Source organism: Mustelus asterias, chromosome 15 (assembly GCF_964213995.1).
Source record: "Mustelus asterias chromosome 15, sMusAst1.hap1.1, whole genome shotgun sequence".
NCBI classification, from domain to species: domain Eukaryota; kingdom Metazoa; phylum Chordata; class Chondrichthyes; order Carcharhiniformes; family Triakidae; genus Mustelus; species Mustelus asterias.
The window spans coordinates 45,834,807-45,847,134 of record NC_135815.1 but is presented as its reverse complement, the minus strand read 5'-3'; the positions used below and the strand labels follow the sequence as shown (position 1 = coordinate 45,847,134).

General features: G+C 40.4%; 1 protein-coding gene across 2 annotated transcripts in view; it reads left to right on the top strand.

Annotated features, from left to right (window-relative positions):
* The window catches only part of nrxn1a (neurexin 1a), a 1,876,664-nt gene that overhangs the window by 1,085,989 nt on the left and 778,347 nt on the right, over positions 1 to 12,328 (top strand). For both annotated transcript variants that reach the window (XM_078229844.1, XM_078229842.1), the window contains one exon: positions 5,867 to 5,989. In XM_078229844.1, the coding sequence (XP_078085970.1) occupies positions 5,867 to 5,989 (123 nt within the window). The remainder of the gene's footprint in view (positions 1 to 5,866; positions 5,990 to 12,328) is intronic.

Sequence of the window (12,328 nt, the reverse complement as noted above, 5' to 3'; positions counted from 1 at the left end):
TCTGTCTTCGGTCAGACAGCCAGTTACCTATCCAATCGGCCAACTTTCCCTCTATCCCACACCTCCTCACTTTCATCATAAGCCGACCATGGGGGACCTTATCAAACGCCTTACTAAAATCCATGTATATGACATCAACTGCCCTACCTTCATCAACACACTTAGTTACCTCCTCAAAAAATTCTATCAAATTTGTGAGGCACGACTTGCCCTTCACGAATCCGTGCTGACTATCTCGGATTAATCCGCATCTTTCTAAATGGTCGTAAATCCCATCCCTAAGGACCCTTTCCATCAATTTACCAACCACCGAAGTAAGACTAACCGGTCTATAATTACCAGGGTCATTTCTATTCCCTTTCTTAAACAGAGGAACAACATTCGCCATTCTCCAGTCCTCTGGCACCATCCCCGTGGACAGTGAGGACCCAAAGATCAACGCCAAAGGCTCTGCAATCTCATCCCTTGCCTCCCACAGAATCCTAGGATACATTTCATCAGGCCCAGGGGACTTATCGACCTTCAGTTTATTCAAAACTGCCAAGACATCCTCCCTCCGAACATCTATTTCCTCCAGCCTATTAGCCTGTAACACCTTCTCTTCCTCAAAATCATGGCCCCTCTCCTTGGTGAACACTGAAGAAAAGTATTCATTCATCACTTCGCCTATCTCTACTGACTCCATACACAAGTTCCCACTACTGTCCTTGACCGGCCCTAACCTCACCCTGGTCATTCTTTTATTCCTCACATAAGAGTAAAAAGCCTTGGGGTTTTCCTTGATCCGACCCGCCAAGGACTTCTCATGTCCCCTCCTAGTTCTCCGAAGCCCCTTTTTCAGCTCATTCCTTGCTAACTTGTAACCCTCAATCGAGCCATCTGAACCTTGTTTCCTCATCCCTACATAAGCTTCCCTCTTCCTTTTCACAAGACATTCCACCTCTTTTGTGAACCATGGTTCCCTCACTTGGCCATTTCCTCCCTGCCTGACAGGAACATACCTATCAAGGACATCCAGTATTTGTTCCTTGAAAAAGTTCCACTTTTCATTCGTTCCTTTCTCTGACAGTTTCTGTTCCCAACTTATGCCCCCTAATTCTTGCCTAATCGCATCATAATTACCCCTCCCCCAATTGTAAACCTTGCCCTGCCGTACGGCCCTATCCCTCTCCATTGCAATAACAAAAAACACCGAATTGTGGTCACTATCTCCAAATTGCTCTCCCACAACCAAATCTAACACTTGGGTACCTGTGCGATGTTCATTGGTTTGAACATTTCAAACAAGTGATTGAAATGGGGTAAACTACCAGTCCATAGAAATAAAGTATATTAATGACTGCTCTGAGAAGGGAGCAGTCCGCATTCGGTAACAGTACTCTACAGGCAGCTACCACCTTCAGATGGAAAATGGATCAGAGAAGATGGAGGAAGACCATGAAGTGTTTTCAAACACTGTCTCGAGAACAAAATGCTACTGAGATCAATACATTCTGTGTCAATTCTTTGTCCTCTGGGTTCAGTGAACCACTCCCAACTGTCTTTGGAACTTCCCTGGTCTCTAGTTAACACTGAAAAGGAAGAATCTGCTGACCTGATTTCTGCGTCATTCTCTTCATTTTAAAAAAAATTCCAAAGATTCTTCCTTGATCTCTTTTAATTCTGTTAGTCTGGTTTTGGCCTCTTTAACTCCCTTGGATTCTTTCATGACCTTTTTTAACTTGGCTGTCTTGGTCTTGGCCCCTTTTGGCTTGAGTAATTTCTCCTGAACTACTTCAACCCTTATTTGGTCTTGTTCTTTTCTTTTATAAAACACACTATTATGTGCCTCCTGTGATGAATGTAATTGATTGTGTCGGAAAGCAATTCTATCCTACAAACCAGAGGGCTGCCCTTTGTCTCCAAGCATGCTTTCATAAGCATTATTTCTATGTACTGGTAGTCATCCTATTTGAATCACATGTTTATCTTCGAGGCAGGAATCGGGAGTTTGCAATTTCTCAAACCTCATAACTCCACCACCGAGCTGGCAGTGCTTGTCCATAGTACTATTATCCTGAGGATTGAGGAGCAGGCTGGAGACAGGATGCACCCACCCCCCACAAAAAAATCAAGGTATAGATGGCAAGGCGGGCAAATGGCTAACGCAAGAAGTTTAGTATTCCTACCTTCAGTCACTGGAACATTGGCCTACTTCTTAACATTGTTAACGTCCTTAGCCTTTGCTGCCCCCATCCACCCCCCAATGCCCCTTTCAACACCAAGTGAATCCTCTACACCCACTCTTCCAGTATTCACTAGATAAGGGACCAACAAGCCCTTTAACATTAGCAGATCTTTGAAATGATCAAGAAATCAGATATTCAATATTCTCTTTGAAATAAATTGTCCATTTTATAATCTCATATATAACTCTTAATCAGACACAACCAGTGAAAATCCCACTAAAGAAACCTTTTGTCCCTTTCACATCGCTTAATCTTGAGCAAATAAACACACACACATTATAAACACACAGGCATTGAAAAGATATGTCAATACTAGCAGTCCCCTTATCAGCTTTATGAACAAACCCACAATGGGCTGAGTCTATTAGACCTTCTTGGAGCTCAGACAAGCTTTCATAATGAGGCCATGTGGCAAAATAGATGTCTGGCCATCCATTCAGCCTGCTTTTATTAATACAGTTATCAGATGACCTCATTTTGATTCTTTTTTAAACAATATAAAAGAGGTATCAAATGGTTTCTTCAATGGGACTTTCAGTGCTAGTGTTTGACAGATTTATGAGAATGTAAAGAGGTAACCTTTTTCAAAGGAAACGTTGAATGCCTTATTGTTTCCTTTTAATTATTTCATGAGCATTTAAAAGACTTGCCAGTGTTATTATATGGCTCATTGTTCTGCGTCTAGTGGATACTGAAAGAATGCTTCAAAGGCTCAGTGTCAAGATATTAAATCAATGTAAAAATGAAACCACCAGGTCCCCTTCATACATTCCTTTCTGATTCTCCACTCTGTAGCGTGCAGAAAAGGACTTTATTCACTCGAGAAAGGACCCTTATGTATCCTAAACTTTAGACCATGCTGGTCAATTTAATAGTTTATCAACTTTTAAAAACAAAACCCTGTGATCAAAAAACTACACTAAAAACATACTTAAAGCTTTAAGCAAATACATGAATACTTGCAAAAAGCATTCACACACCATCTTAACATCAAGTCATTCCAGACTCCTGACTCAGGATCCTTCATTGCTTATAACTCCTTTGAGCAGCTGTCAACCACATCTCCATGAAAAGGAGTGCTGTGTGTATGCTCACAACCTTCATCCCTATGCCATGCCAAAAGGAATCCCAGAATTGGATCCTGCCCATTTTAATGCCAATCCATGTCCATTCTGACATAGACAGTGATGTGAAAGTCTGGGCCTGAGAAATTCAAATTTTTCATATTTGCAAACTGGAAATGTTTTCTAAATTCATATACTAACAGGTTAAGTTCATATTTTATACATGTTAGGCTTATGAGATCTGAGTTGTATGAATAATATATTTTATTATGCATCTTACATTTAATCCCAAATGAAAATGACTTATCTTATTCAGTAAGCAGAAGATATTGGAGTTGTTGTGTGTTTGCAATGTATTAGTTGCCAGAACTGATCACACCCAAAATACATTAGGATAGATTTTCTGATTAATTATGTCAAATAAACAGGCATAAGGTAGATCTAACCATTAAAAGTTGGGGTCAAAATCAGTAATGCCATTCAGCACCTCACTTAATTTTCCACTCCCAAGTTTCAAGTATTTTCATCGGTGCCTGCCAGTTTCCTAATTTCAATGTTTAATTATAGCCCAGTAATATAATTTTAGATGCTGCAATTTCCTGCAACTTTCACCATTGAGTCATAAAAGCATTCATATATACCAGGTGTTGCAGAATGATAACAGCTGTGTTGTGTGTGGAAGTGCAAATAAAAAGACCCATAAAAATACTTTTGCTGCATTTTGAAACTGGGTTGAGATTATGGCCGGTATTTTATGGCCTCGTTCGGGTGAGGCTCACAAAATCCCGCCTGAGGCCAACAGAAAATTCCATTCTGTGAGCCTTGCCCACCCCGGAATCAGAGGCGGTAAAATACCGGCCTATGTCTCTATTGAAAACCAGACCTTCAGCGGGATTTTCTGGCCATGCTTGCCCCGAAACCAGAAAATCCCGTCTGAGGTCAATGGACCTTTCCATGGTCCACCCCATTATCAAACTCCGATTCCCGTGGTGGACGGAACAGGAAAATTCACCCCCTTATATTGCAACATTTTCACTTTGCCACACATCCAATCTGGAGTTTAATTATTTGTGCTGTTCTAACCATTGGCTGAAGACTTGATTTCCTATCACCATGTCCTCTATGGTAGTTATTTTGGTGTCAAATACCCTTTGCAAAGTCTGAAATGTTATATCAGAAATTTTCATATCCAGGAAATTGTTTTATTTTCTTAAGGAACCGCGGAAGAATTTCAGCAGTTGCCATTCCTCCTGATTGGGAAGGTATGAGCACGAGGCTACACTATAAAATTGATAATGTGAACTTTGATGCCTTTTTTAACTTGTCCTTTCATCGGTAGGTATGCTTGTGTGGAGAACGAATATTCAAATTCCACATAGCAGTTTGATATTGGGAACAGAAAACAGTTCTCAGTTAAAATAACAATCAATTTGCTAGGTTGCCTTCATCGATGTCCTTTAGGAGAAGAAATGTGCCAACCTTTCACACCCTCGCCTATATTTGACTCTAGTCCCCCTGACCAAAGTGGTTGACTCTTATCAATTTTCTAAATTGATTTTGTCAGCAACTCAGTGGTATTAAACCATTACCAGTAATCCAAGAACAATGCCCACCACTTTTTCAGAGTAACTGAAGATGAGCAATAAATGTTGGTCTTGCCTGTTATGCTCACATTCTCTAATAATGAAAAATAAATGTCTGAATCAGCCTGTTCAGAGACGTACGTTCTCAGCTGATCATTTCACATGTCATGTTGTGGTAGAATAATTTATTTTTAACTCTGGCATTTCAACAAGAATAACTTGCCTATCATTAGCATTCTAAACATAATGACATATCCCATTGTGTACTTTGGGCAGTGAGCAGGAGCTGGAGAAGAATTCAGGAAAATGGTACTGGTATCATGAAAAGGTAATGTTTGTAGAGATCTTTACACATGGGTAAGGATTTGACAAGAAAAAAGGGTTAAGGAAGTCAGTTCAAGAGTGATGGTAATGTGACAAGTTGAAGGTTTTGTGAAAAAACGTGGAGCTAATGAGGGAAGGGGGATCAGATGGCTATTGAGTGAATCAGAATTGATGGGCTCATGCCAAAAATGCTAATGCACCATACCCTCCCATGTATCTGACTGGAGAAACAGATCAGATTGGTAGAATGTCAATTAAATTTAAGAGGATTCTTCTGCAGTTTTGGACAGGATACTTTAACAATATTATATGCTTCATGATCTCAGGGGTGACATTGTTCTATTTTTAATTGAACAGTTGCAGGACAAAATTAAGTTGAGCATGAAATAGCTGATTTCCTGTAATGAAGAAGACATTTGTGCCTATTCATGACAGACATTTGTACTGGTATTTTAATTATGTATTGATATATTTTGCATGAATTTATAATATGATTTTTCTTGACTATAGTGGGATAATTATATAAAACATAGCTTTGTTATAGTTTTTTTAATGTTTTCATTTCTCGAGTGATTTTATTCATTCTCTGGGGTTCAAGTACAATGAAATGTAATAAGTTTGAATTGAATTCACAAACCTGATTGTCCATTGCCATATTCTTATGCAGGCAAGGGTCCAGAAATGCTTTATGCTGGACAAAATCTCAATGATAATGAGTGGCACACGGTTCGTGTGAGTCGTCGTGGAAAGTATCTGAAGCTGATAGTGGATGACATGCAACCCGTTGAAGGTAATAAAACCTCTTGTGGATTTGTAATTCTTTGAGAGACTCTAATACACATTGGATACAAAGGGCATGATCTTCAGAAAACATTTTTATATGCTGAGCGCAAGTAAATGGGAAAGTTTCAGACTCGTTTTTTGGATGAATTTAAAAATACAATCATATGACACTCACTCTCTTTTTTGGACAGAAGTGCAAATTTTACCAGTAGGGGAGGCAGAGCCCAAGCTCGCTGGTGAAACTGGCTGAAGACTGTGTGGGTGCTCTGATCACCCAATGAACTGAGAGACCTCTTGCCACCCACCCCACCCCTTCACAGACATTGGACTTGCACCCTATCTTTGGTGGCATTGTCACCACTCCCCATGGCAATATGGGTCACCGGCATCGGGACCCACCTGATGACTGCCCTGTCATGACCCCTCCATGGCCCACCTTGTACACCCGCCCTTTGCCAGTCTCACCCCTCCCCCATCCACCACCAATTATCCTCTGTTTTCAGAGTTCCCCTCTGCCAATAATCCCCCCTCAGAGTTCCCCCCCCTTGCCTCCTCTCATCTGCAGAGTCCTTCCCCCCCCTCCCCCGCCCCTGCGGAGCTCCCCCCTTGCACTCCCGTCGCAGGCACTGTCCCTGGCACAGTTATGGTGTCCACATCACAGTTATGGTGCCCAGTGGGCAGTGCCAGGGCACTAGGTGCCAAATTGCTCCTGACCACCCAGTGGCTTCAATGACCTCTAATTCCTCCCCCCACCCCAACACCCCCCCCCCCCCCCCCCCCACCCGCCCCAGGCGAGGCCATCATGTTTTGGTCTCCACTGGTGGAGACCAGCTGTAGTTCTCACCAACCAAGAGGACTGGCAAGGAGGTAAGTACAAGTTAGCCCAGACGATGCCATTCAGAACTCACTAATGACATGCTAGGTATGTCATTAATATTTAAGGGTGCAAAGCTGATCTCCCTGGCAAAACAGGGCTGGTACAATTGCGAGCGGCGAAAATCAGGTTCATGCCTGGCACAAACCTGATTTTTGGCCTCTCACTCAATCTTACTGGGCCAGTAAGATCGCGCTCTTATTGTTGATCCTATTCAATTTCCTGAAAACTGTGTTTTACATTGTCATCTGGGAATACAAAACTTGAGCATAAGGAAGAGACATTTTGTCAAAGCTTTTCATCTCGCACTCATGAGGACAATTTGCGAGAATATCAAATTAAGGCAAAACAAGAGGACAAGAAGCCCAATGTCTTGTTTGACAAGTGGACTCTGGTAGAGGCTTTGCCATGAAGAATGAAGCAGTTGACAGTCACTGACAGTTAACTGCCAAGCATTGTTTGAAATTTAAATGAGGGAGCTTGACTCTGGTCAAGGCATTGTCCTGAATAATGAACTAGCGAATGTCTGTCACTTATTTTCTTTTGCTGAAACTGGCACAATGTGTACACATTCTTTCTATCTGCTAAGGACAGGGTCCTGTATATTAATTTATGTAAGGAAGCATTCTAATGCATATCCCATGACAATGCTTCTAGCAATCAGAGTCTACTTGCCAACTAGTCAGGATTCTCTTCTCGTACAGTAAATTTGTTGTTTTCTCTTGCCTTTCTTGCAAATTGTCCTGTTGAGTGCTAGACATAAAACTTTGACAAAATGTTTCTTTTTTTCAGCAGTATTAGTGTTTGTTTGCGCTTTGGATAGTTTACGGTGATCACGCTATTGCAGAGCGAACTTGTAGCTAATTCATTGCCAAATTCTGAGTGATTGAAATGATTCTTTGGCAGATGAGCCTAATATTTAATCCTATGGTTCGTGTATATATAATGAGAGAAGTGTCTTATCATGTGGAGATTGCAAAGTCAATATGCTATTAATTAATTCATACAGTTTGGGAAAAATTGTATTTTATTTACGAAAGCGATTTGCCCGTCTATGTGTAACAGTTAGCCTGAGGTCAATGGTAAAAATTGTTTCGATATTTTACACCAAATGAAGGCATGTGAACAAACATGCCAATTAGCAGCAATCATTTGGAACACTTCAGCAGAAAATAATTTTAGCTTACGGTGGCAGCAGAACTCTTAGGAGTATTATAACCTTCTATGTGCAGCAGTAGGTATAATAAAGAAATGTGGTTGACATTTAAAATGTTCATTTCAAGATAAAGATGCAAAATTCTCTAAAAATAATGTAACTTTATCAATTAGCAAAGCCATTTACTAACCATGATTTTTATTGTTTGTTTTCAATACTATCTAATTCAAAAAATTATTGCAAATGGCTTGCTTTGTTTTTATAGTTATTTATTCTTATCATTCCTTATATGCTTTAATGAAAGTAGAATATTTGTATAACATGATAAGGATTTCAAAATCACATTTACTTTCCAGTGAGCTCCATCTGATGAAGGGCTTCTTTGTAAGATGCAGTAAGTTAATCATTTTATCGTTTCAGTGAAGGTGTACTCTAATAATATCACTATAACAGACATCTGAACTCTCTTGCACTGGACTCCAATAAATACAGTTTGGGATCTGTTAATATTCCAAGTGCGGCGCGGTAGCACAGTGGTTAGCACTGCTGCTTCACAGCTCCAGGGTCCCGGGTTCGATTCCCGGCTCGGGTCACTGTCTGTGTGGAGTTTGCACATTCTCCTCGTGTCTGCGTGGGTTTCCTCCGGGTGCTCCGGTTTCCTCCCACAGTCCAAAGATGTGCGGGTTAGGTTGATTGGACAGGTTAAAAAATTGCCCCTTAGAGTCCTGGGATGAGTAGGTTAGAGGGATTAGCGGGTAAAATATGTGGGGGTAGGGCCTGGGTGGGATTGTGGTCGGTGCAGACTCGATGGGCCGAATGGCCTCCTTCTGCACTGTAGGGTTTCTATGATTTCTATGAAGTGCAAAAAAAAGATTTCCTGGAAAGTGGACAAGGTCGATAATTACCGTGTATTTCAGCAAATACTGGAATCCATCACTGGGAGTGGGTTATCTGTCTCTGTCCCTCAGTCAGGAGCTGATGCATAGTTTATTTTTTTATTTTATTTATATAATTTATTTTAAATGCAATTGAACAAAAACCACACAGAAGCAGAAGTGGTTCTAGATTTGTGGCGGCGAAGGTTTACTGCTAAACAACAAGTTTTCAGAATAACATCATGTGCAAGTGATATATTGACATGATACAGCAGTATGTTTGCAGACAAATTGTATCATTACATCTGAATATTTAGCAAACTGTAACTGAAGGTTCTTTTTTAGTACAGCCTACACCCCTTATGCCTCAACCCCATATACTTAATGGGCTGGATATTCCTCTGTCTGTTTTTAGGCAACATAAAAGGCAAAGAGGGTAAGAAGCTGTAAGTAAACCTCTGCCCTAAATTGACCCACAGAAGCTTTCTTCCCTGTCCACCCATGAAAGGGATCTCAGCAGTCCAGTTTTTTTGATCACCATGCTGCATTGAAATTATGGTGAGGGCATGGATCTTATGAAATCAGATGATATTCCTCCTTTTCCACCACTGTGACGCCAAGCAGCAATTAGTTTGGTATGGATGTTGCAGTGCACTGACCAGAGCAGCAATTGGAATACGTAAGAATTAGAAGCCCTAAAACTCTGTTTTGTCCTCTTTTCTCTTTCCTACATCCTTCTATTGTTACGAGGATCCATTCAGATGTTGCTTTTAGCTTGCAATGCTAATATTGCTGTGCAATGGAGAAAAGGTAGAATGTCCAGTGTGAACGTTGCCTGGCCTGATGAGGTTGTTCAACTTCTTTCGCCACTACTGTGCATTCTTGAGGGTGAAGTGGTTGGCACTCAGTGCTGCCTACCTCCAGGTGATGTGAATGATATTCCTTGCTGACGTGGACACTGAGCAGTCTGTGTCTCCAGACTCCTCTTTCCTCCAGCAGCGCTTCAAGTTCTAAATTGGTAAAATTTTGTGTTCTTCCCCTACTACTTAGACTAGCCATGCCCTGCTACTTTATCTGGCTGCTTGGTATGAGTGTACCTGCTGTATACATAATTTTTCAAAAATACGTGAAAAAGATTGACACGATCAGTACTGAAATGATCTGAATCAAATGAAGCACTGCTTCCTCCATATCATGTCATGGGCAACATGGTGGCACAGTGGTTAGCATTGCTTTCTCACAGCGCCAGGAACCTGGGTTCGATTTTCGGCTTGATTCACTGTCTGTGTGGAGTTTGCACGTTCTCCCCATGTCTGTGTGGGTTTCCTCTGGGTGCCTCAGTTTCCTCCCACAGTCCAAAAGACGTGCCAGTTAGGTGCACTGGCCATGCTAAATTCTTCATCAAGGCACCTGAATAAGCACCGGAGTATGGTGACTGGGGTATTTTCACAGTAACTTCATTGCAGTATTAATGTAAGCCTACTTGTGACACTAATAAATAAACTTAAACTCGTATTCTGACCTGATGCTGAAGTCTTAGAGTCATCAGAGGTTTACAGCATGGAAACAGGCCCTTTGGCCCAACTTGTCCATGCCACCCCTTGTTTTTAACCTCTAAGCTAATAAAGAATTTCAAAGTGTCCAGGTTGAACTATATTTGTAAAGGCCAGACTAATTTCCATATATTCCAGCTCATTGCATCAATTTTCAATTGGATTTACACCAGTGATTAGTAAAATGAGGATGCAGAAAAAATTTACCCAGGGAATTCTTGTGTAATTACTTTTCCACAGTGAAAATCCTTTTCATTGATGTAACAATAGTGCAACTTAAATCCAAGGAACCTAATTTACAGATAGCCCGAATCATTGATTTCTAATGAATACAAATTATGGCATGTGTTCTGATGCTTTGATATCACTGCACGTTACATCATGCACATCCACAATCGGCCTTCATTCACTTTATTATTTTTTAAATAACGAGAAATAATTGTTTCGTAATAATTGGGAGCAAAGCTACTCTAAAGCATTTTCTTTCATGTGTAATCCAATAGACCTGCTGCCAGTTTAGCAACTCTCCACTTTGCTATAACTTAACAGTTTATCTCCATAGTTGCTGCTGCTTAATTCGATATCTGGAAGAGTGGTGCTGAAATGTACAATTAAACATTTTTTATTATTTTTTGACTTGGCTCTTGATCATTTCATCAGTGAATGCAGTTTTTTTGTATGCCTGGAACATGCTAATAATTTATGTTATGTGTGCAGATTGTGGGTGGAGATTTCGAACCATAGAAATGTTAAAATGCAGAAAGAGACCATTTGGCCCATTGTGTATACGCTGGCCAAAAAAGAGAATAAAGAAACTCGCTGTTCATTTTAATCCAATTTTCCAGCACCTGATCCATAGCCTTGCCGTGTACAGCATTTCTGGTCCAACTACTGTCAACGGGGTTTCCTATTGAAAGCCAGAAAACCAAAGGATCCCGCCGGCATAAATGGCCAGAAACTTCCAGCCATTGTCTCAGACTCTCTCCTCTCTCCTTCAAAGTGAATTTAAAATTCAATAATATTATGCCTGCTACCTAGGTGTATCTTCATTATGAGATCATTAATTACTCCCATCCAATTGCACAATGCCTGGTCTCATTCAGCCTGCTCTCTGTTTGGCTCCAGAACATGCTGTTCTAAGAAATTATCCCAAAATTATCCTCATCTTGGCTACCTTTGTGCACCTGATTTTTACAGCCTATATGTAAATTAAATTTCCCATGATTATCAACCTATCTTTCTGACAAACTCCATTTATTTCTTACTTTATGTTCCACCCAACCATATAGTTACTTTTAGGGGACTGTACATAACTCCCAAAAGTCTCTTTTTGTCTTTACTATTTATCATCTCTATCCAAACAATTTCCATATCCTGGTTTCCTGAATTTAACTTTTCCCTCTGTATTGTGCGATTACGATCACTACCTAACAAAGCCACCCCTCCACCTTTTCCTCGCTTCCTGTCCTTCCTAAATATTATATATCCTTCATATTCAGGTCCCAATTCATGTCCTTCAACAGTCATATCTCATTAATGACTATGAAATCATCATTTATTTTCACGTATGCTTTCAGTTCATCTGTTTTGTTTTGAATGCTGCATGTATACAGATACAGAGCTTTAAGTTTTATCTTTTTATTCATTTTATAACCTCTAGTCTCATCTGTTGATTTATTGTTCGATTTGTACTTTCTATCTGCAGTAATTGCAAGGATTGTGGACCATCAGTTATTATAATGAACCATAACAGTTTTTTTACAAGTGGATAAAAATACAGAGTACTTTCACAATGTTAACACTTCTAGCTCTAGGATCTGTTCTAGCTACAAAAGTCCACACTCTGCATCAAAATCCCAGCGCTTGTCCCGACTGAGCAAACAGGTCA